Source organism: Xiphophorus couchianus, chromosome 19 (assembly GCF_001444195.1).
Source record: "Xiphophorus couchianus chromosome 19, X_couchianus-1.0, whole genome shotgun sequence".
Lineage (NCBI taxonomy): Eukaryota > Metazoa > Chordata > Actinopteri > Cyprinodontiformes > Poeciliidae > Xiphophorus > Xiphophorus couchianus.
In genome coordinates this window covers 20,595,835-20,620,085 of record NC_040246.1, presented here as the reverse complement: position 1 = coordinate 20,620,085, position 24,251 = coordinate 20,595,835, and the positions used below count along the sequence as shown (strand labels likewise).

Here is a 24,251-nt window from a genome sequence, read left to right as displayed (position 1 = left end):
CTTCCATTTGTGATTAGGGACAGTGGGAAAACATGCAACTGCTGTATTTTTAATAAAGAGACATTGGTTTCAATTAAACCACATTTTCCTTTTTCTCCATCTGTATCATCATGATGCTCCATTGGTTTCCATGACACCACAATCTGCAGGGGCATCAAGGGCAGAGAGAGTCATTCCAAATGCTTAAAGATATTATTTGGTCAATATGAATGCAAAATGTAGTTGCATGCAAGCAATCCTCTGCGATTTCAATATCGTAGCTGCAGATAAAGCTGAAAGGTGTTCGGGTTTAGATAATCCTCACACCAAATCAATCTTTATTCATAATGATGAATATGGATTATATTAATACTGTTGCAATAATACAGCAGTTTACACAACCTCTCCTTTATATGCCAGTTTTTTGGTGGTGCACCTGCAATGCTGCTGTGATGGGAGGGCAGAGCAAGACAGGAGGGGGGAGGAAAGGAGTGTGTGTGTGTGTGTGTGTGTTTCTGTCTTCTACTGCGTCTAAAACCGACCCCATTTCTTTCCCCTGCATGCGTCTTTCATAAATCCCACTATCCATATCAAATCCATCTTTTCCCAGCGCTGACACTTGTCCCGCAAAGCCACGTCGGCTTCCGCATTCAGAGAATTGAACCAAACACTCTCCGTGTTCGCGTTTCATTCATCGCCGTGCAGGGGGCGCGGCGTCGGTGCGTCTTGGAGAGCTGCGGATCCCATTGATAAAAATCCTCGTCTGAAGGGGGGGCTGCATTCAACGTCACCAAGACATGCATGCGTCTATAGGGCAGCATGCAGCAGCAGCAGCTGGTGCACAGCCGCAAAGCTAAGGGCAAACTCAACAATTTGGGTCGCAATGTGTAGGATGCGGAGCGTACCTGCATTTTGTCTGACGTAAACACCTCGGTGTCTACCTCGCAGGCGATGATGGTCACCATCTCCAGTTTCATATTTATGGATGGCATTCCCCTGTGTGGTTGGTAGGAAAAACGCAACGGAGCCAAAACTCTGCTCGTTCCTGCCAGCGGGTCGCAGAGAAAGCGCTCTCCTCCGGGAGGAGCTGAGGTAGCGTCCAGAGAGACGGAGAGCTGCAGCAGCCGGACTCCTCACTGCACTGAAGCGCCGCTCAGAGTGATGCTGCAGCAGCCGGACAGATCTCACTCCCTCTCCGGCCCTCCCCTCTCCCCCCGGTTCTGGCTCCACATTGACGTCATCATCAGCCTTACGTTAGTCCGGGTTTACGCCACCATACCGAGCTTGCTTGCTGCTCGACGATCCGAGCAGGGCGCACTGCAGAATTCACCGTCCGGATTTTTCCGCTTCATCTTGTTATTATTACCGTTTTATGTTTTCAGGGCTGCTGCGCGGAGAAATGTGGCGCAAACATTTGAAGTAATAAATTAAGAAATGGCGCAGCTTCAAAATAAAACAGCTGAGAGGCTGCTGCCTTAAATCAGCCTTTTTTAAGCTGCCAAAAAGAAAAAAAAACACATTTTGGACTCCAACGCAGTATACTAAGAGAACATATGTAAATCTGTGACAATAATGTCACAATATTTCGAGAATATAAAGATAATAATCGAATATGACTGTATTCTAATAATACTACTTTGTACTTGTATTTTTATGACTTTATTCTTGTATTTAAAAAAAAACAAACCTTTCTTAGTGTTACGGTAATATTTATAATATCGAAAATAAAATATTCACACCCTTTGAAATTTGTCCAGTTTTGCCATGTTGCAACCATAAACCAATTTTTTCCACTTTCGGGACTTTAGGCAAAAATCAACACAAAGTGTCTTTACAAATAAAAAATCTGAAAAGTGTGGTGTGCAATTGTTCCCAGAGAAATCAGGCACAAAATAATTCTTCACGTAGTTGAACATTTATATTCATGCTCTTATTTTGACGGGGGCGAAAACTGTTTACGCAGCAGATCCATTTCCTTTCCGCAAGTTGTCTGTTTCCCCCCTAATAACTTTACATCAAACAAGAAACATATAGGAACAAATAAAAACAAAACACGAACAATAAAAAACAAGATACACAATATCTAAGGAAATTATAGAGCATATCAAAATTAAACTGATGTTTGAGGTTTGTAGTCTTTTAGAGGTAGATATAATTTGAATTTAAGTTAGCGTTTAGCATTAGCTTCCTCTAAATTCCTTGGTGTAGCGCTTTAGAGTCATTTCACATGTTTATCCAGTAAAGCAAAAAGAATAAAAATGTGACCTTGCTTTTGAACATAAGCATACATTAAAAGGACACAAAGGAATTAAACTTTTCTCTATAAGATTTGCACCTTTCTACATGAAGAAACTTTAAGTTTCAGTTATTTTTTTTCTCTTGCATCATCATATTGAACCACAGCTTTAGCTACGTTGTCAGAACTGCTCAGCCTCATGAACGTTTCTTCCCCCTGTAAAGGCAAAATTGCATAACACAGCGCATGTGACGCTTTATAACTGCAGTTGACACAGCTTGAGGTATCAGAAAAACGAAATGATCAGCAGTCGTGTAAATGTGCTGCATGCTAAAAGTGGTTGATGACACTAAAACCCAAATTACAGGTGTGTGAATTTTCTCTCTGTTATGATTCAGAGGTGGAATCTTTGAAAGAACATCTTTCAAGCTCTTCTTTAGCTGGATTGTTGATTTTAGATGAACTGTGTTCCCTTCATTATCCTGTTAATCTGAGTTTCCAATACAGCGGAGGAACAATCATTCCAAAAATTCCCAAACCCATTACAGAGCTGCATAACAATCCATGTCTCCTCCGCATCACTGAGATCATCTCTCTTACCAGCCCTTCATTTCATAACGATAATAATAATAATTGCTCAAGCAGCTGAGACAGCTAAGTCTCCACGAGCCATTAATATTGAGGCCCTAAGCGGTTAGAGTTATTTATGTCTTCTTGTGTGTTAGGCAGCGTCCAAACTGAGCAGACAGAGAACATGAGGAAGATATGTGCAAATGACCGTGACACGCCTCCAGCAGACGATTTGTCAGTCACTCCAGTTTGGAAAAATCTGCCTGTAAATGGCAAAACTGGCCGCACACATCAGGAAGTGCGACACGTCTTCCCACAAGCAGAGCGCCGTCAGATTCTTCCTCTCCTGGGAGGAAATCTTTTCATTTCTTCAATTCTCTGCGCCGTGAAAAGGCAGCACGGTGGATGTAATGCGACAGGTTTAGACATTCTTTCCAAAGCCCTCTCACAGCTCATTAATCATGCGCTCAGAGGTAACAAAGCAGTGCGACAGTGTCATCTTTACTTTCAAATCCTCTCTGTTTTTGGAGGATAATGAAGCCTCCAGCTCGTCAAAGGTTCTGATCATTTATGTATGCCATATAGGGACAAAGTTTTATAAAGGTTAGGGACAAACATTCAAAGTCTGGAGAAACCTAAGTGAAAGAAAAGCTTCCTGGTGCATAAAAACTTGGACCATCATCCTCTAAGTTTGCTGCTTTTGAGGGTGCGTTCATACCAGCCATCTTTAGTCCAGTTTAATCAAATTCTACTTGTTTGGGGAGATCTCGGTTCGGTTGAAGTTGAACTTTGGTGCGGTTCAAGTCCGTATGTGAACGTCAAGCGAACTGGAGATCGTTCCAAATGCATTAAGCGGACTATAGCACAGGGCATACAACCAAAACAAACGCTAGCATGTCAAGACCTCGCAGAAGAAATGACTTGCAATCTTTTCCCAAAGACAAAAGAGAAATCCTACAACCGCTAAAATATGACGCTACTCCATTTCTGTTTACATTTTGCGAAGAAGGAAGTTGCACTCGTTCCCTGGCTATTTTTTGAGGTTTTTGTGTCATTTTCTGCAATAGTTCTTGGTTTAGCACCCCCACAGGCAAGGAGGAGAACATGTTTTTCAAATGGTTTGGATCGTTTACACAGAAGAGTGTGACAGCAAACTGCAGCAGCTGAAAATGTAATAAATGTTGCAATTTTAGTCCTCAATCTGAGTAAACACCGTCAGTTATCCTGGTTTTTTCAATTTTATCCAATGCAGTCTAGCTTAGCCTGTTCAGCAGAGACTGTAGAGTGGCACAAAGAGCAGTGGCTTCTTGTTTGTTTCAAATGAACTTCATTATCATATAGCAATAACCTGAGTAAACACAAAAAGCAGTTTTGAGTAATTTATTTATGGGAAAAAAAAATCATAAAAATGCAACAATTGCTATCAAGTCTTAAATCACTGGAGAAATTTTTGCCACACAATCTTTATCTGAGCCATGTTGGTGGAGGGTCTGAGCTTCAGCTGCCTGTTTTATTTATTGTCACATCATCCCAAGCAGATTTAAGGCTGGACATTGACCAGGCCACTCTAAAATTATTCTTTTGTTTTTGTTTATTGTGCCATTCAGAGGTGAACTCCTGATGAATAACTTGAACTTCAGTATAAAAGTGCAGAAACCCGTGAATTGACATATTAATTTCTATCTGCTGTACAGCAGCAGGGATGAACAGCTCTGCTGCTTCATGAAAACAAAATGGCTTTCCATAGGTTTTCTCCACAGTCTGACTTCTTCTTACATTGGGTAAAATTATGCAAAACACCAGGTCTATTGGACTGACGTATGGTTTCAAGCAGAGAGATTTTTTTAACAGGCTGGCATACTGAGATTGTTCTTCAATTTTATTTCGTTTTTTTGGTGAAACAAGAACAACATGACCTGATTTTCTAGCTTAACACAGCTTGTAACAGTTTCAGCAGACAGGAGGCATGAAGTATTCTTTTGTTTGTGCAAAGAACTGTGAATGAAGAAGAGGAACAGCAGGGCTTTGAGAATGAGGCCAGAGAGAAAGAAAAGTGCTTCATCATCCTGGGTGATCAATTGTTCTTATCAGGTGCGACAGAACCGATCAGAGGAATGCAAAGTAGAATGCAATGCCCTGTGTGGCGCAATGGTGGCAAGGGACGGGCTGTAAATAAAAACATCGCACCAGCATGGATGGTGTTTGTCATTTTGTAATATCCTGATTTATTTTATTTCACGTAAAATTCATGATAGCTAGAGATGCATTCTCATTCTAAGGACGTTATCTAACAGTTTGTGTCACTAAAAGCATGCTGAGAAGGTAATGTAGGGAACAATCACATATCATTTAGTTAACTTTTATTGTTTTGTATCTTTGAAATTAAGCTTAAGTGATTGTCGAACCCTAGTGGTGTGTTACATGGGTCTGAACAAGACTAATGACTTCTTAGGACATTCCGCAGCATTTCAAGTAGAGTACGGATGCCATTAATGCTTGTAAGGCCTGTGAGATTTTTGTATACATAAATGTAGGAGCGCTGTCTGAATTCTGACCACAAAATTAAGTTTAGGATTCCAGGATAGACCCAGAACTGACTGAAGGAAATACACAGTGAAGCTCCGCTTATTCAGAGTTCAGTATTTTTGTGGATTTGTCTATTCATGACGGATTTTTCTGTGGAAGGAAACTCCAGATTATTCATGGAAAATTATTTGCAGATTTTTCCATAGAGCAAATCTAAAATATACAAAAGAAAAAGTATTATCTTGATGCAGTGCTGCTGAGTTTCCATTACAAATGTGTGCTAAACTTTTTCGATATTCTGACTGTAAAAAAAAAAAATATATATATATATATATATATATATATATATATTTTGCAACTGCAGTGTTTCCATTGCATAAGAAATTAAAATCACACTGAATAAGTTTGTTTACAAAGCCACAGTAGACATTATTCTGGTATTGAAGCAACAAGCCCTTTATAAACCAGTGTCTACAAATAAGTATTTTGCTGCTGTGTACAAACCAGCGTGATGCAAAAAAGTGTTGCCATTCCAGTTTTTGGTTTGCTGAAAAACCACCTCATCCTAGCACAAAAACGTCTTAGCAAACAGTATGAGTTTTTCTCTAACTTGCTGTGTTTCCATTAAACAAATTTATGTTTATTTGCACATTTTTACGAGCTGGTGTTTGCACAGAAGCCAATCCAGGAGCAACTTTCCTTTTCCATGGCGCTAATTGACTGTACCCCAATAAAAAAAAAAAAAAAGGAAGACTGTACATATTAGCTTCTGTGGTAGTGCTAAGGCAGTTTCCACTGTGCGTATGAAAGCATATTTTGAGTTTGAACTATTAAAATAGACAGTTATAAGTGTTTTTAAAGGGGAGTATTTGCAGATCTCCCCTATGTACAGGAAGTTGTGGCTCCTAAATCCCACAAATACCAGGAGTCCTCTGTAGATCACCGTTGCTGTGGGAAGCTCTTGGGATCCCCCAGAGTTAATAACATCTTGTTTGGCTGAAGAATGTCCAGATTTCCCAAGTGAACTTTTTATTATCATGATCCAGAAAGCAATGAAGGCATACAATAAAAATGTAACTAAAGCAAAAACCTACAGAACCATTTTCTTTATGTCTCAGGTACCTTTTGAAGACTGCATCTTTAAGAAATGTAATAAATTAAAATACTTTTTACATTTTCTTATAAGCTAAATTTAGCAATTATAATCTTTCAAATTTGCATTACCTATAAGATGGCACTAACACTTTGAGGAGTAAAAATATACATATATATATCAAGCCAGCTTCTGCCAAGGGAAATAAAAACTGACCAGCAGCACCCCTAACGTACATTTCCTAAAATAGAACCATTCCCTTAAGTATAATCCATTTGCCTAAGCCGTAGCTAACCCACAACTGAAGCTGTTAAAGCAAGAGTCTTTTTACTAAATCTACAGAAATAAAAATATCACACCACAGATGTGAGTTTATGCTCCTTAAATAAGGATTGTGTCTTTAAAAATGGTAGAAATGTATATATTGCAGCGTGCATGACATGCACAAACAGAGAATAAGAAAGCAGGAATGCAGCAGAGACGCTCAAAGGATGAGATGCAAGCAGAATTTGTAGTCTGTAGCAAGGCTCTGCAGAGGAGGGGGGAAAAATCAGGGCAGTGGATCATCATGCTGCTCTGATTTATGCATCATCATGGTGCTCACATACATGCAAATCCACGCAAAGTCGAACAAAGCATCAGGGGAAACAATGAAGCATTTTTTATTTAACAGACAAAATTAATAAAAAAAAACCCAAATATGCAAATCTTTCTGTAAAAACAAGCTGAAAATGAACACAATAACCTTTAAAACTAGCTTCAGAGTCAGAGAGCTGCAGAAAGGCAGAGACTCTCTGCAGGTATGCGCTTCCTGTGGTCTTCAAGAGGCTGAACCCAAACACACCTAAACACAGGAAATTGTGCTTTCTCCATCGCTCTGATACCAGCCTCTCCTTACCTCACTTGGCCCAGCCAAACCAACTCACGGTGCCAGCGCCAATGCAGCTGCTGTAATGTAGGCCAAGCTATTTATAAAGCAAGCAGCCAAGTAAAGGCACAGGGAGCCAGGGGGAGGCAGAGGGATGGGAGGATAAAAGAATGTCTACGGGGCAGAGAGACACATCTACAGAGCGTAGGTGAGTAAGTGCGGGGTTGATGAGCGGCGCAGCCATAGAAGGACTAAAAAGTAGAGAAAAACAGAAGAGAAAGAGACAAAAACAAGGCGTCAGTGTGCTTCTGCTGAGCACATGAGTCAGCGTGAATACTTCCAGCTTCATTCAACAGCCGAAATCAACAAACATAGAGAGATAAACTCTGCTTTAAAGCCTTAAGCGTTTCTCAGCGGACGGCTGGAAGATGGGATGTCAAAAATGTTGATTTTGACATCATGTAGCAACCACATCTAAACACAGAAAAGCTCTGTGTCCAGCTACACAAAAACAATTATTGCAATTATTTGGTTTTAGGATAAATAAATAAGAGGTTCACAGATGCTTTCCCTAAAATTCTCCTAGTTAATTAATATTTAAGGGCCTAAAAATTAATCTAATTTCAGAAATAGTCACCTTCCTGAAATAATGGCTCAAGTCATTTTTTGCCAAAAGACGGTTCAGGCAAAAAAACGAAAAGAAAAGAAAAATCAATTTGGCAAAAAGTGCACAAAACAGTGTTTTGGTTCAAACATATCTTCAGTTTAAAATAATAAATGAATTCTAGCTACTTTTCCAGTCACACGGTGCATAACTGAGAGGTAAAATTATGAATGGCTTTCAAAATAAAAATGTGGCATGTGTTTACTCCAATACATGTAAATATAACCCAATGCATTGTGCATTTTAATCTAATTTTCATTCAGACATAAACCACATAAATACCCACAAAACATATGGAATCGGTTGAAACACTATCTCCATGGTGAAACATGGTGGAGGCAGCATCATGCTGTTGGGGCTGGGAGGAAGGTTTTCTGTTATATCCCAGTTTTAGAGCTGGGATACAAACAGAAGCACAGAGACCTGAGGTACGCCAGAAAAGACAGGGCTGGTTGCTACTGACAACCACGAGTATGCTGATATTATACAGCAAAAGCAACAATAAGTTTGATTAGATCAAAGCGTAATAATATAGAAAATGCTTCAAAAGGTTAAGAGCTAGATTTGAATAAAACTCTTTGGCAAAGCTTAACATTTGATGTTCACTGACATTTCCATCCAATCTGACTGAGTCTGAGGAAACAAATAAAAATGAACAAAAATCTCACATTTGTGGATAACATACCGCGAAAAACCTGGAGCTGGAATTTCAGCAGAAGTGTTGAATAAGTGGAATTGAATGCAAATGAATCCAGAAAAAATATGCAGCATTTTATCCAGATCTGGATAAAATGAAGAGCCCACTGCACTGAACCCCATTGAAAACGTCCTGGTTGTTCCACCAAATATTGATTTCTGAACTCTTCCTGAGTTAAAACTTTAGTTTTGTTGTTTCTAAATGAATATGAATTTGTTTTCTTTGCATTGAGGACTGAAAGCTCTGCATCTTTTTCGTTATTTTGACCATTTCCAACTTTCTGCTATATATAACATTTTTGCTTAGAATTTCAGAGACATGTTGTCAGTAGTTCATAGAATAAAAGAACAATGTTCATTTTACTCAAACATAAGCCGATACAGAGTAAAATCAGAGAAACTGGTCATTTAAAGTGGTCTCAATTGTTTCCAGAGCTGAATTCATAAATCAAATAAAATTCCAATAACGTAAAAACGTGAGTTTATGTTGCAACATGACAGAATAATAAAAAAGTTCAAGGGTTGCGAGTGCTTTTGAGGTTTTGGATCAGAACTCAAACAAATCTGTGTCATCCATGTTGTTTCACCTACAGTCATCACAAACTCGGCTGAAACATGGGAACTGACAGCATAGTATGTTTCTGGTTCACAGCCCACATCTGGTGGGCCACCAGCAGCTGTTTGCCGTTTTAACTCGGTCCAGCAGCTTAGGAGCTGCAGAGATGAGCTGCCTTATAGCTGTGAGAGCGTGGGGGTGGGGGGAGAATCACAGACTGACACGTGCCGGTGGTCCCACTGATTGCTTTGCTTAGAAATCAGGTCAAATCTTTGTACAGGCTGAGGCACACTCTCCGACCCGCATGCAAACATCTCTGCAGCTACAATGACAAAAACCAACAAAGAAGAAATGCAAGTTGGCCATGAAAGGACCTGAGGCCGTCTCTGAGTTTCCGAGACAACACAAAGCTCAGAGAAATGTGTCCCATTTTCCAAAGGAAGCAAACAAAGAAGAAGAAAGAACTCGAAGGAATTTTACCAGAGGATGAGAAAAGTATTAAACATCTATATTTGGAATTGATGAGCTCAAGTAGTGAGTTTGGAAAATATAGTCTGCAGACTTTAAGTGAAAACTTTAGCACTAATGAACAGTAAATACCAATTAAGCTGCAGCTTCCACATGTAACTGAGACAAATACAGTTAAAGCTTCGCTAATTTAAGCTTTGTTCTCTTTGGATTGAACCACAGTGCTAATAAAAACAAATAATCAATATTAATATAATACTCTGAACTTAAACAGCAGGGGTATTTTAACTGAAGTAGATATTTTAGAGCAAATTTAAAAATGTTTCCATGTATAGAATATATGAAAACATTTTTAAATATTAAGAGAATATGCAACACCTAAGCAACCAAATAATGTTTATACATTTAAGAACATATGCAGCTTGCAGCTCCATCCAGTTGTCGTCATTTTATGTAAAATCCCAAATATAGAAAATGTATTTTCTTACACAAACGAAAATGCATACAAAGCATTCAAAGGAAGGGCAGGACAGCCAGATTAGAACAACAGTTGACATCCGGTGAGTCATTGTGGAGAGACGCAAAGAGTCTGACTTAAATGACAGTGAATAAAAGGAGGAAAATAACGTGAATGAAAGATTGGTGGAGAGACAGAAATAAACAAAAACTGAATCATCGACACGCATGACTGTTTTTCCATCTGCAAGAAGGGTGACAACGGCAAAAACACAAGAGGGAAGAGAGAGGAAAGAAATAAAAAAATCACTACACCATCAATAGTTCTTTTCTGTACGAGACAAGTGGCAGAAATTGATTTAAATGCCTCTCTCCTGATAAACATGCCTGGAAAAACAACCTCAGTGACAAAAAGATAACAGCAGCAAGCTGGTGTGACTAAACAAAACCTAAAACTATAATCAAAGTTAACAAAGTGGAAGAATATATCTAGATATGTTGGCCTTTACAGCATATTTACAGCCAAAACAGAAAGAAGAAAAACATGCTTAGCCAGAATTTGTCAATTATTACTCACAGCCTGCCGTTCACTGTGGGTTTATTTCAGCTCCTTAATTCTCCTCTTTCATGCCTAAAAGCAATCACCAGGGCAACATTTTTCAATTTCATGGACTGGATGATTGCATTTATGTCTCAATTCATTAGAGTCCATTTATTCTTGGCATCTGTTAAATAAGAGCTGATGGTTTTATTGTAGTGCTATTTTTGAGCACGCCCACAGAAGATTTACCTTTTTTAGGACTGATTGAAACACAAAATAATCTTGATTTAAATAGCATCACAGAGGCATGACAAAGAACAAACCTCACAGTTGCTTAGGCAGCATCCTTAATCTTGCTGTTTTATAATCAGCCCCTTACATGCAGTGGGAGTGTGGGTCCGTGGAAGACAAACCATCCTTTTTTTAACCAAAACAGCCCTGAAGAAAAACAGTCAGAACATCAAAGAGACAGAAATAATATCTTAAAAATAAGTTGTAATATGTGAGGGTGGAAAACAGCTGCAGGAAACAAATATAATGATGTGAATATGTTCGTCTTTCAACAAATGGGTTTTAAACATTACTAAGTTTTATAGATGAGCCGTGAAATAGGAGATATTTCAAAACGGTGATATTTTTTATTACTCTCCCACTATTGTGTATCAACCTTGCATTTCAGTACCAGATGAAGCTGAGGTTGGGTGGTAACTAGTTACATTTACTTGAGTAACATTTTGTAAAAAAAAAAATAAAAATTTTGCTTTAGGAGTATTTTTACTACGTTGTACTTCTTACTTTTACTTGAGTAACTTTATTACAAAGTATTGGTACTTTTACTTGAGTAAAGTATCTGGTACTCTGTCGTTTTGTTGTAGCCAAAATTTGACTAGACACACACCTGTAGTTTTTGTTAAATTAATTTAAAAACAATCTTTTGCCTGATTTTGTTATTCTGTAATTATATTATTTATATAAATTATTTTCATTTTGATCTTTAAAATACCAACACTTCCACATAACTTTAGATTCTGGTCCATCTCATGACATAATTTTTAAAAATGAAATGATAGATAATTTGACTATAACTACCGGTTATAAGTACTTGAGTAGACCTTTTATCAAATACTTTTTTTTACTCTTGACTAATTTCTTGGCTACTTTTTACATATATAAAACATGTTGACGTAATGCTACTCTTACTTAAGTACAATTTTGGCTATGCTAACACACTCCCTAGAGCTGAAGCGTTCGACAGTCCCGTCCTGTTTTATGCAAACTTGTGTTTTTCCAGTGGAAATAAACAAGCGTGAGAAGAAACACACAGAGTCCAGGCAGCAGACATTTAAAATCCATTACAGGACGTACCGTTGATGCAGTGCTGAACTTTGCTTTATTCTTATCTTCTCCCTGCGTCTAATCTATAACGCTGTGGAAAAGAGTTTTGCTTACTTACAGGTTTCTTCTGTTTTTGCCGTTTTGTCAGATTTTAGCTCATCAAAGCAATTTTCATATCGGGCAAAGATTACCAGAGTCGAGAAATAGCAGGAATGCAAGTTATGGATTACTGAGTTTGAAGAAAGTGTACAAGATAAATACTTTTTCACAACGCTGCACACCATTTGGTTTTAACAATAGGGGTGGGCGATATTTACTAAGAGTTTTATTGAGATATTTTGTGGCACTATCGCAATAACAAACTATTTATTACTTCTTATTTAAGTAACTGCATGGCACATCATTCATGCCACCACAACAACCACAAGAAAAATATTTTTATTTGAAACAAACTTCTTTAGGACTCCGCTTATTTAAAAAAAAGTGTGATTTCTATCACAAAACGACACTTAATCATATTTTTTTACTGATATACGCTGATGCAAACATTTCTGATCATATTTTAATTTTTCTTTAAAATTTACAATCAATAATTGATTTTTATCTTGACAATTATAAATCCAAATTCTGTTTTCACTAGAATACGTTTCATGAATAATGATAAACGATGCGATAAACACCCACACCCTGATTAGTGATTCAAAATGAAAATAAAAGTATCTTGGTTTTATTTTATCCATGCAAAATTAATTTCGACTTTGTTCTGCAAGCTTTTCTTTCAGTTGTGTTTTTTTAATGGATGTTCAAAAATGTCCCTTCTGCAAACTAAACTCATTAGGCTGCTTTGACGCATATGATTAAGGTGAATATTGTTTCACCTTAATAGTCGGAACTAGAGATCACATTTGCTTTAACCACTTTAATTATCTTCAGCAAAACATCTTTAATTAAAAAAGGATTCATGCTCCGCAGATAGTGACCATTATTAATCGCACTGCTGGAAGCGAGAGAGAGAAAAAAAAAAAGGTCGTCATCTCGGTTTAGTCGCATTGTTCCATCTACTGCTGTCAACTTGGCTGAAATTGCTTTCTGCTTTCTTGTAGGTAACAAATAAAGGAAAAATAAGCACAGTGGGTCGCTCGGCACACCAGAATAATATCCAGGCCGCTGCAGGAGGCCAGAGGCGTTCGCTCACTCTCCACCGCATTATGTCTGACCTTCAGTCTGCCAAGCACCCGCTCTCCCCCCACCAAGGACCGACACCCAAAAATAGATTATAGTCTCACACATGCAAACACATCACTACTACTGTCCATGCACACACACGCATACATAAATTTATAAGATGCACACACACAGTCACTTTCTCACTGTTCACATCCTTTATCTTTCTACTTTTAGTTCCCAAGGTTTCAGGAACATTCTGTGCCGGAGTCTTCTTACTGTGTTGCTCGATAACTGTACGTACAGCGGGCTGCGTCATCAGACATCACAACGCCCACCAGAGCAGTCCAGCTCCTCACATGCCTTCAGAAAACATCAACGTTTCAAGAGAAAAATATTTACAGAACAGTGAGCGCCAAATATACAGCTGTAACGTGTAAAAGTGAGGGGGGGGGGGGGGGGGGGTCCTGCCCCAAGTGGAGGAGTTCAAGTATCTCAGGATCTTGTTCACGAATGAGGGAAGAAGGGAGCGGGAGATTGACAGGCAGATTGGCGCAGCGTCTGCCGTCAAGCGGGCGCTGTACCGGTCCGTCATGGTGAAGAGAGAGCTGAGCCAAAAAGCGAAGCTCTCGATTTACCGGCCGATCTACGTTCCCACCCTCATCTATGGTCATGAGCTTTGGGTCATGACCGAAAGAACGAGATCGCGGATACAAGCGGCCGAAATGGGTTTTCTCCGAAGGTGTCTGGGCTCTCCCTTAGAGATAGGGTGAGAAGCTCAGTCATCCGGGAGGGACTCAGAGTAGAGCTGCTGCTCCTTCACACCGAGAGGAGCCAGTTGAGGGGCATCTGGTCAGGATGCCTCCTGGCGCCTCCCTGGTGAGGTGTTCATGTCCCACCGGGAGGAGGCCCCGGGGAAGACCCAGGACACGCTGGAGAGACTATGTCTCTCGGCTGGCCTGGGAACGCCTCGGGATTCCCCCGGAAGAGCTGGAAGAAGAGGCTGGGGAGAGGGAAGTCTGGGCCTCCCTTCTGAAGCTGCTACCCCCGCGACCCGACCCCGGATAAGCGGAAGAAGATGGATGGATGGATGACATTTGTATCGACAGAAGTTTTTTAAATTAAAATAGAGAGCTTATATTGTATACATTTTTTCTCCTTTTGTTAGAATACATATATATATATATATATATATATATATATATATGAGTTTAAATTGGAAATACTTTGGATTTTCATTGCCTGTAAGATTAAAAAACCAACACCTTCATGTTGCATAACACTTGCAGCTGGTTGATTGCTCTGATTGTGGACAAAGCAAAGCTCAGCCAGAGAGCAGCAGGAGCTGCACTGAAAGCTTTGTTCAGCGCTGATTAGGCCTGATATACACCGGTACTGTATAGAACGATTTATAATGGCATCTCTGACCTTCGTCTCAGCAAACACAGAAACCTCCTTGGCTTGTTACTCTGCTCAAACACCTTTTTTTCCTCTCATGCTTGCTTACTTTTTACTGTGGATCCATCATGTCCAAATCAGAATTAACACCGGCTGCAGTGGTACATTACGGGGATGATGCATTATGCTGGAAATAAGGAACACAATAAATCCTAAATTAAGACACAGAAAATGTTTAATTAAGTCTGCTATAAAATATAAAGGAGATCAATAATTTACATACACTAAATAAATAGACATTCATCTCCCCCCCCCTCAGTTTACACACATTTCCTCAGTGTTTTGTAGCATTGTCATTGAACTGTATGAAACCTTTTGGGGTTTTTTTCTCCACAAATGTCTTGTAATAATTTGCTGAAGTTCTGGTCCATTCCCCCTGACAGAACCAGTGGAACCTGGTCAGGTTTATAGGCCACCATACACACCTTTGCCTTTTAAGATCTTAAAGACATTAATAAATAAATCACGAAAGAACTCTTTCTCTCATAATTGTGGCATTTAGCAAATAGAAATAATTTTGATAATGTTATCGGACCTATAAAAAGAGAAGTTTGGTCTGATTTACCTTTAGGCAGTGAGGGAAAAATGTGCATGTTTTTTTTTTCTAGTGTGGATAAACTTCTGGTTTTTTAAAGTTTTGGACAGACATTAATGAATTTACCTTTTAGTTAAAATACAACTAGATAGCACAAATCATCACAAAAAAAATCTATTAACTATAAAATAAAATTACGTCTTTTTGTAAAAGAAACTTTCCCAAAATCTGTGGAGATCCAGAGATTTGACTCTTTTGAAACACTACAAAACTAAAACCACAAGATTTATATAAAATTTTGGAGAGGAAAGAAAAAAAATAATCAAGGTCCTGCTCATAATTCAAGTTATTATGTGTTGCGCTGCAACTCTGTATTGAGTTCATGTAAATGGATAAATAAGCAACAGCCCCATGTTTATCACTGGGATGATGCGGGATCTGGAACATAGAGCACTTCAAGGGCGTCTATGTTTCAGCTCAAAGCAGGTCAAGGGAAGAAAAAGCTGCAATAAAACTGTGCCGATGCAAAAGAAAGTAAAAAGGCTTTTACACAAAGTGTGCAAAGTAGTTCTGATAAACGCAGGGGCACTTTCTCCTTCCCATATGCCGCCTGCCCCTCCCTTCACTTCCTCCCTCTAAAAGAGTGTGATTACAGAAACAGGCCGTCCTCCTGCCTGCATGCAGCCTTTTGAGAGTAGACACAGAAGGTAATGTCTGTGTTGGAAGAAAGCCAAGAGCCCAAAGACAACAACAACAACAACAAAAAACAAACAGAATATGTAGGTTGCAATGTTCTCGCTCATCACAGAAGAAATGGACTAAATGTCATGTTTTAGCAAACAGGAAAGCTTTGAAGTCTCTGAGAGGGTTTACGTGAGGAAGACGAGTGAAGCCAAAAACATCTTCATTATGTTCTTTTGCACTTTAAAGCAGAAATAATAATTGAAAAAAATTATTATTATTATTTTTTTGCTGTCTGGAGTTAAATCAGACAAAACCTCTCTTGTTTAGGTCGGTTAGACTAAGAGAGAGTATGTCACATATCTACTATTTAACATCTTCAAAATTAAAAGTTTACACAGGATGATTATTATCTCAGATGATGACATCACAGCTTTATGTAAGGTTAACTGACACATCTGAGTTAATAGGGTGGATTTTAGGTCACTCCTGGAACAAACTGTTTTCTTGTTTGACACAACAAAATAAATGAGTCAAGATATCAGTTAGAGATTTGTGGAGCTGAACAAATCCGGTTCACAGACATGATGGGAACGTCCAGTCGTCAAACCACTCTGGAAGGAGGCTCAGGTGATTCTAACTGGCCAAAAACAAGAGAAGTTTGGTCTGATTTACCTTCAGATGTGAGAAAAATGAAGTGCATGTGTCTGTTCATACGGTGTATGTAAACTTCTGGTTTCAACTGCATGTCCTCACTGCAAAACACCAAATCTTACCAAGTACTTTTTTTGTCTTAGTATACTTAAGATAAGACAAAACTAACAGAAAGGTAGCTTGTTTTAAGTCAGTAATTCCTTCATATTGACCTAATGTCAGATTATTCCAATCAAAAATGTGAAAAATCTCTTTTTATAAGTAAAATAATCTGCCTGTTCAACTGGTTCGGTTTGTCTTATTCCAAGATTTTTTCACTAGATACTAAACCAAAATATTCGGTAAAAAGATTTAGTGTTTTTAAATTTCTCATCCCTGCTTGCTGTCCTCATTTACCAAGTTTGAATAAATGTCTCAGGTTCTATTTTTAGAGCAGCTTGTTTGACTAAAACATACAGAGCATTCTCCATTGACATGTTTCTATCTGAAGTGTGTGTGGGCGTCATTTCCACTTAAAAGCCGGAGCGTGAATCGTAATGAAGTGAGAAGGCAAAACAAGCGGAGGGAACGGGGGAGAGGAGGGCGCCACGGCTGGGAGCAACGGGCGTACAAACAGCAACCTCACAAAGCAAGAGTGATTCAGTTAAAGGGATTCTGTGCAAGAGCCAAAATTAGCCTTTCTGCTTTGTATTTCAATAAAAAGTGGATCAATCAAGGAGAGGAGGAGGAAAGTTAACGAGAGATATTGTCATGCGGGAGGCGAGCTGGAGAGACGGATGGACCTGACGGAAAGAGAAGAGGTCTAAGGATGCCAGCAGGAAGGATGACGAATCTCAGGACAGCATTATTAGATTAGAGGGCAGAAAATTACAAGTATTTTCTTTTGCATCCTCCTCCAGAAAATGGGATCCAATGATCCCAAAGCTTCCTGCTTCAGGAATTTGATCAAGCTGTGACAAAAAAAAACATCCTCAAGAGGCAGAAATCGGTTTGCAACATGCATGTGCGTGGGTTTGTACACGACGCCTGCAGAGAAATCTACAGCACAGACATAATTGGTGATGAATAGCATGCAGCCTGGGCTGATGGTGGAATGATATCCATCAGTCACCATATGACAGATGGTTTAAGCCCTGAATGTGGCTTGTGATTCTGTGCAAGTCATGTTGTAATCCGCTGACCTGCATTCATGCCTCCTGCTAAATAAATTTTAGCAGCATCAGGTGTGTGTGCAGTGGTGTGTGGGTGTGTATGTGTGTGTGTTCAGCAGGGTAGCTTGAGACAGGAGCATAAGCTCTGAGTAACACCACGCACGTGTTGCTGGGATTTTCAATCTTGGATCGACTAAAGCAGCAGAAGAGATGACTCAAACATGAATAAATTGATGCACTGACTCAAACAAACACACACACACACACACACACGTGCACCCCCCCTCACGCCCAACACACACACACTTGTCAGAAATGTGGAGCAGAAAGCAGCGGCTCACCCTGTGCATGTCCTCCTCAAACACAGTGTCATGGACGCTGCATGCGAAGAGTGCGGTGGGAAGGTCGCTCAGGTCCATCATCTCGTCCGCCACGCCATCCTGGTCGCTCTCGCCGAACACCATGTCCTCTTCCTCCTCCTCATCCTCATCGGGATCGCTGCTGTAAGCCTCCGACCCGTTGCTCCAGGCCTTAAAGTTCTCCCGCAGCATCCTGGATCTTTTCCTTTTTATTTTATTTGCTGCTGAAGCTGGAAAATAAAACAAGAGATTAAAATGTGTGAAAGTGAGAAGGAACTGGTGAAAAAAACTGATTTGTCATTTTATCAGATTCAGTTGATTTTGCAGCAGGTTTTTAAACCAAAGTTTTACTTTTTCAGTTATTCTGCTGCTTTGCTAATAGTGGGACTTTGATGTGTTTGATTTAACTACTTGTGAGTGAAGAACTTTTCGATAACAATAATTTTTTTTTAAAACTTAAGGCGAGTAAAAGTGTTCAATAATATTTGTAGGTGCATGTCAACAAATTAAAATGGAACTAAAAGGTTTATTATGATTATTAATTCCCTTTATTTAATCAGGTAAATAAAGGAAAGAAATTGAAATCCTGATCTCATTTGCAAGAGGAACCTGGACAGAAAATCTGCAAAACACAACAACCTGGTTACCACACAGAGAACGTATGGATGACTGTGGAGAGGAAGATGAGTCAGATTGTGGCTCTGCAACCTGAGCAGAACCACAGGCTGATCAGCTCCATGCTACGCTGCATGGATGCAGTAATTCAAGCAAAAGGAGCCCCAACCTACCACTAATGCCTTCACTTTGCACTCTATTTGTATATTTTTCAGTAGGCCTACGTTTCTGTATAATTTATTATTAATTTATAGTTAATCTATGAAATGAATGTCACTTTCTGAATTGAATTATGATCATTTTATGAGATGCATCTGTTTGAGGCCATAAAGCAAATGTGTCAAACTGAAGGCCAAGGGGTCAAATCTGGCCCACTGTAGCTTTTTATGTGGCCCTCTAGACTCCAAATAAGTCCTTCCAGTTTTTCAAAAATCTGCAAAATTCAAACAAAATCAACAAATCTCTACTTTTTAAAAAAATTTACTGCACATTTTCTCAAAATTGGTCAAAAACATTGAGTTGAAGTGACTGCTGCCTCAGCCTTACTGGATGTCAAGTTACAGTCCATAATTTATATGGCAAGTAATAAAATTCCTTACAAACATTTCTAAATTGGCACCACAATATCTATAATTTTGATTGCAAAAAAGCACAAAAGCTATCACAAAATCTTGGAAGAACAGATGTTTACTGGTATTTTAACAGATTAATTGGTTTTATCAACACATTCTGGCACAACCGGCCCTAAAAGAGACTTTTGATATGGTACAAAATAAAAATGAGTTTGACACTCCTGCCATGAAGGAAAAACGCAGAATGCTACCTGACCCCATTACTTTCATTAGAACAAAATGCCAACGTTGGATTTAGAGTGGAGTGCCATCTAGTGGCATAAACAAAAATTTCTCAAAACAACACATCAATATTTTAGGAACTACAACACGTCTAAACGCACCAGAAGGGCGCGGTTTAAAATAACAAGAACGGATATCACTGTAACCTTTGAATCAAACCATTACTGTCCTTAAATACCTCAAATAAAGCCAGGAATCCTCCAAAACGAGTAACTTCTGCACGGCGCTGACAAGCGGAAATGAGACTGACAGGTTGTTTCTCGGAAGAGTTTTGCTTTTAGTTAAAAGTGACGCGTCAGCAGCTCAAAGTTTGCACTAATTCGCGTGGAGTTCCTGTTCTGATCGCGCCAGATCCAAATGCTCCTGTCATCATCACCACTCACCGAACCGCTGTCAGTGAACGCGACCAGAACCCTCCATCACAAACGGAAGGAAACCAGAATCTTCCCGTCACTTTGCTGAGTCAATCGGATTGGTGATGCTGTTATTTTTGTCGGTGCCGTCAGATGCGTGGGTGTTTGTTGTCCGTGGATTATCATTGGGGGCATGGTCACGGCGTAAACTCCTCCGGCGCTGCCATGCGCAGGTGGAACCAATGAGACGCCGACGGCGGCCCGCACCGACCAATCAGGCCGCGGCGAAGGGGAGGACGCTCCGCAGCAAGATTGGTGGAGGCCGTGGGGCAGAAAGTGGCTCTGCTGCAAACGGCTTTAAATACCCGGCAAGGACGTCTCAGTGAGTCACAGCAGTAAACTGTTAAATCTGTGCACTGCTCCTCCCGCGGAGTTAAGATGAGCTTAATGTGCTTAAATGTTTACAGACTGATCACACTTTGCAGGATCCACCTGTTCAGTTATCTAGAGGGAAATTTACGTTAAAATTGACAACCCACTTTAAGATTTATGCATCTTGCAAGTCCACAAAACAAAAGAAAACCAATTACTAAAAGAAAATGCAAACAATCTTATTTACTTTAAGCGTTGCTCACAATGAAACTTAAATTTTTGCCAATAAAACCCACATACTTCTGCATAAGCTACTCTGAGGTCTCAAATCTCACATCTGGAACTGTCCAGATCCAAAAAGTTTAAATCTATACTCCACAAATGCATTTTGTGTGAATAAAATTTAAGAATTTTACAGGCAATTTATTTTTTTAAATCAAGTGGCAGAACCTTTATTGAGAGAAACTGCACTGGTATTCAGACTCACAAGATAAAATATATTTTAGGACTTTTAGCTATGTTGGTGCAATTATAAGGAACTAAATACAAAATGTGAAGAAGGAAGAGTAAACCCTAAATAAATAACTTTGCAAACATGCCACAAGCGCTATTTAAAATGTGCTTAGAAAAATTTTAACTATGACAAAAATTATTCTTTTTATTTCCCTTATTTGGTTAAATTACATAAATACCTTGAAAAATATTCAAGCTTGATGTTCATTTAAGATTAAGATGCAAAATATTCTGCTGGTAAATTAGTTTCTTACTTTCCTGCGCAGGTTGCATACAAGTTGATTTAGACAGATTGGGAATCTTGGCCTTAAAACTGACAAAAAGCATCCCTCTAAGCATACTGTGAAATATGGTGGTGGCAGCATTATGTTGTAGGATTTTTGTTCTGGTCAGAACTAAATGGCCCAGAAAAAGTACAGGTCTACATCTATATGGGAATTAGTGACGAGGCTTGAAAATTGTCTGTTCTGCAGTTGCTGTCAGTCTAATTTGAGAAGGGTCATTTAACATTTCTACCTTTGGAGCCCAGAGACGGGTCGACTGACCTGAAGGATTTTAGCTAGCATCCTATAAGCAGGTGTGAACAGGCGCTTTAGTTCTGTAAATAAGGCCATTACTGGCGCACCAAAGGAAGGGGGAAAGCTTAACTCCCAACTAACTGTCTAGTTAGTTCTATTCAGTATATTGTATTTTATAATATAAAGATTATATATATTATATTTAGCTTAATTTTATTTTAGCAAAAAAGCACAATGAATTAATTATAATATTTTAAATGGAGAATTAGAAATTTTACAGCCAGGTGAGCAATGACCAGAAGTATTTGTGTCTAAGTCAAGAGGACTGAAATTCCAGCATGAGAAATATACAAAAGAACAACTGTTATTTGTTTAAATGCTTTTTTATTTTTGTCATTAAAAATGATACAAAAAATACAAGAAATGAAACAATTCCACACATATTTACACTAGGCACAGTGGGGGGCTGCGTGTGTGTGTGTGAGCGGCATGTCCTTGTGTGACTGGCATTTCAGCACTCACTCAGCAGTCTGTCTGCACTGTCGGAACATACCTGGCACTGCCAGGGTATGACCCTGGTGCATTTGCCACATGTGTATTTGTAGCAGTCAACGCATCTCACAGTTGCATTATTGTTCTTGCATCGATGGTTGACCTGACACTTCGACCTTTTGCCTGGGCTGGGTGTGGAAGGTTGTTCCCGAAGCAGTTTCTCCTTGTGTGCCTTCTTCTCACTCACATGAGAGTTACCCAACTCTTTTGCACGGTTCCATCAGCCTCATCACTACAGTCTCGGACAGTCTCTCCCCGCTGGGACGACTGGGGTCCTTGCCAAGATATGGGAAGACATTACAGATGTACTGTGATTTCAAGTTGCAAGCCACCCAAAACTTGATGCCAAACTTGTCCGGTTTTGTTGCAATGTATTGCAGGAAACAGCAGCGAGTCTTTGATGGAAAAAGCTGTGCATCAATATTGATGTGTCGACCAGGGTTGTAGGATGCGATGCAGTTAGTGACAAACGATCGCCAAACATCGGAGATTGCAGCAAACTTATCGGTCTCCGCTCGCTCACTGCGTGTAAGCATGTCATCAAAGCGTAGGTGTCGCATGATGTTTTGGAAGCGGCTTCGGGCCATAGTTGCAATGGTCCTTGGGTTTCCCAGGTTTGCTGACCAGCTGTCACCTAGTGATGGAACCTTGGTCACCCCCCGCAAGATAATGACTGAAATAAATGCCATTAGTTCCGGAAGATCCATGAACCAATCCAGCTGCTCCGTGTGACGTGCATGTTGAGTAGTCCATTCTTGAATGCTATGAAGCATGTCAAGAGTGATAAAACAGAGGAAGCTCTGAAGGCGACTCCGGATACTTTGTCTGGCCTCAGCGCTTGGCTCTCCATCTGTGGCGTATGGTTGTATTGGAGTGAAATTGAGATGTGTCCCCACTTGTTCTTCACGCCACACTGTGCCATCTTCCTCTTCTTTTTTATGCACTTCTTGTTACTGTGCACTATTTTATTTTTATATTTGTATCATGTTCGAATAAATTTCATTTCATTTCATTTCGCGGTCTCTGACGGCTCACTCCCCAAACGAGCTCTCTTTTTTGGTAGAGGGAGAGTCTCCTCATCTGCAAGATAAACAATTTCAAATTAACTTTTTGTTTGGTTCTAAATAAAAAATAGTCAGGAAAATAAAATAGGTAGGTTGAGAAATCTAACCTGAAGACAGCTCAGAGTCCGAATCCGGTTGAAGGTCTATGTCTTCTCCATCTGAATCACAAGGGCTGGCACTGCTCTGAATCAGTTCCAATGCCTTCTGAGTGGTGCACCTCGTCTGCATTTTGTTTCTTGTGAACTAAATAGGTGAAGCAGTCTCCACAGCACAAAAGGCTGCATGCAAATTTGCATGTGCAAAGTCTTCCAGATCTCTTTTGCTTACACTTTTTGTATGATTTTCCACTCCTACCTTCTGGCCTGACGGTCAACGGCCACATTTACAATTGAAGAAGGGATCCTAATTTGAGCCATCAGAGTCGTCAGTTTGGACTCAGGGTCTTTTGACCCTCTTTCGGGACTTCAGGGGGGAGGTCGAAAACCCTGATAATGCTAGTGATTAAGATGCAAAATATTCTGCTGATAAATTAGTTTCTTACTTTCCTGCGCAGGTTGCATACAAGTTGATTTAGACAGATTGGGAATCTTGGCCTTAAAACTGACAAAAAGCATCCCTCCAAGCATACTGTGAAATATGGTGGTGGCAGCATTATGTTGTAGGATTTTTGTTCTGGTCAGAACTAAATGGCCCAGAAAAAGTACAGGTCTACATCTATATGGGAATTAGTGGCGGGGCTTGAAAATTGTCTGTTCTGCAGTCGCTGTCAGTCTAATTTGACTGAACGTCAGTTGTTTTGCAAAAAAAAAGGAAGCGACATAAATGTCTTCTAGATGTACAAGCTTAGCAAAGGCACATCCCAAAAGTCTTGCAGCTGGACTTGTGTTCAAACCTGGTTCAAACTTTCTTATTTTACTTGTAAAGAATTTTAAATGTATCATTTCGTATTTCTTCACCTTCATACGCTGCTCAGTGTTACTCAGCATGAAATACAGTGAGGTTTTTGGTTATAAGGTGACAAACAGTTGGTGTGAATACCTTTGCAAGATGCTGAATTTGCTGTTTTTAATCAATAGCTCAAGCTCAACAACAGCAACAAAAAAGAAAAACAACGTAATTCCCACATGCAAATGCTACATCAAATTTTAGGTGAAACAGAAAAAAAAATCCAAACTAAAATTTCAAGGATTTTCTTTCACAACAAAATCCGCCCTCGTTTTTGATCATTCCAGCTCTAAATTTCCCGTTCTAACTGCTTTTCAGAGCCTTACGGTGCCGACTTCCATCATGTATTTGAATAGAAACGACACCCAAACATCTATTGTCATTGTATGCATGCATCAAGTGCACCTTTACATTTCAAAACCCCATCTACTATCTTAGACCAATCAGGTGCATTGTAACCATTCAGTCAATTCAG

General features: G+C 39.5%; 1 protein-coding gene across 3 annotated transcripts in view; it reads right to left on the bottom strand.

Annotated features, from left to right (window-relative positions):
- rcan3 (regulator of calcineurin 3) overlaps positions 1–20,037 on the bottom strand; it is a 47,376-nt gene extending 27,339 nt beyond the window's left edge. The window contains exons 1-2 of one of the 3 annotated variants that reach the window (XM_028000486.1): positions 19,843–20,037; positions 17,973–18,220 (exon numbers count right to left, since the gene is read on the bottom strand). In XM_028000486.1, the coding sequence (XP_027856287.1) occupies positions 17,973–18,182 (210 nt within the window). In that variant the 5' untranslated portion in view covers positions 18,183–18,220; positions 19,843–20,037. The other 2 variants (XM_028000487.1, XM_028000488.1) reach the window with 2 other exon arrangements.
- Positions 20,038–24,251: the final 4,214 nt, after the last annotated feature.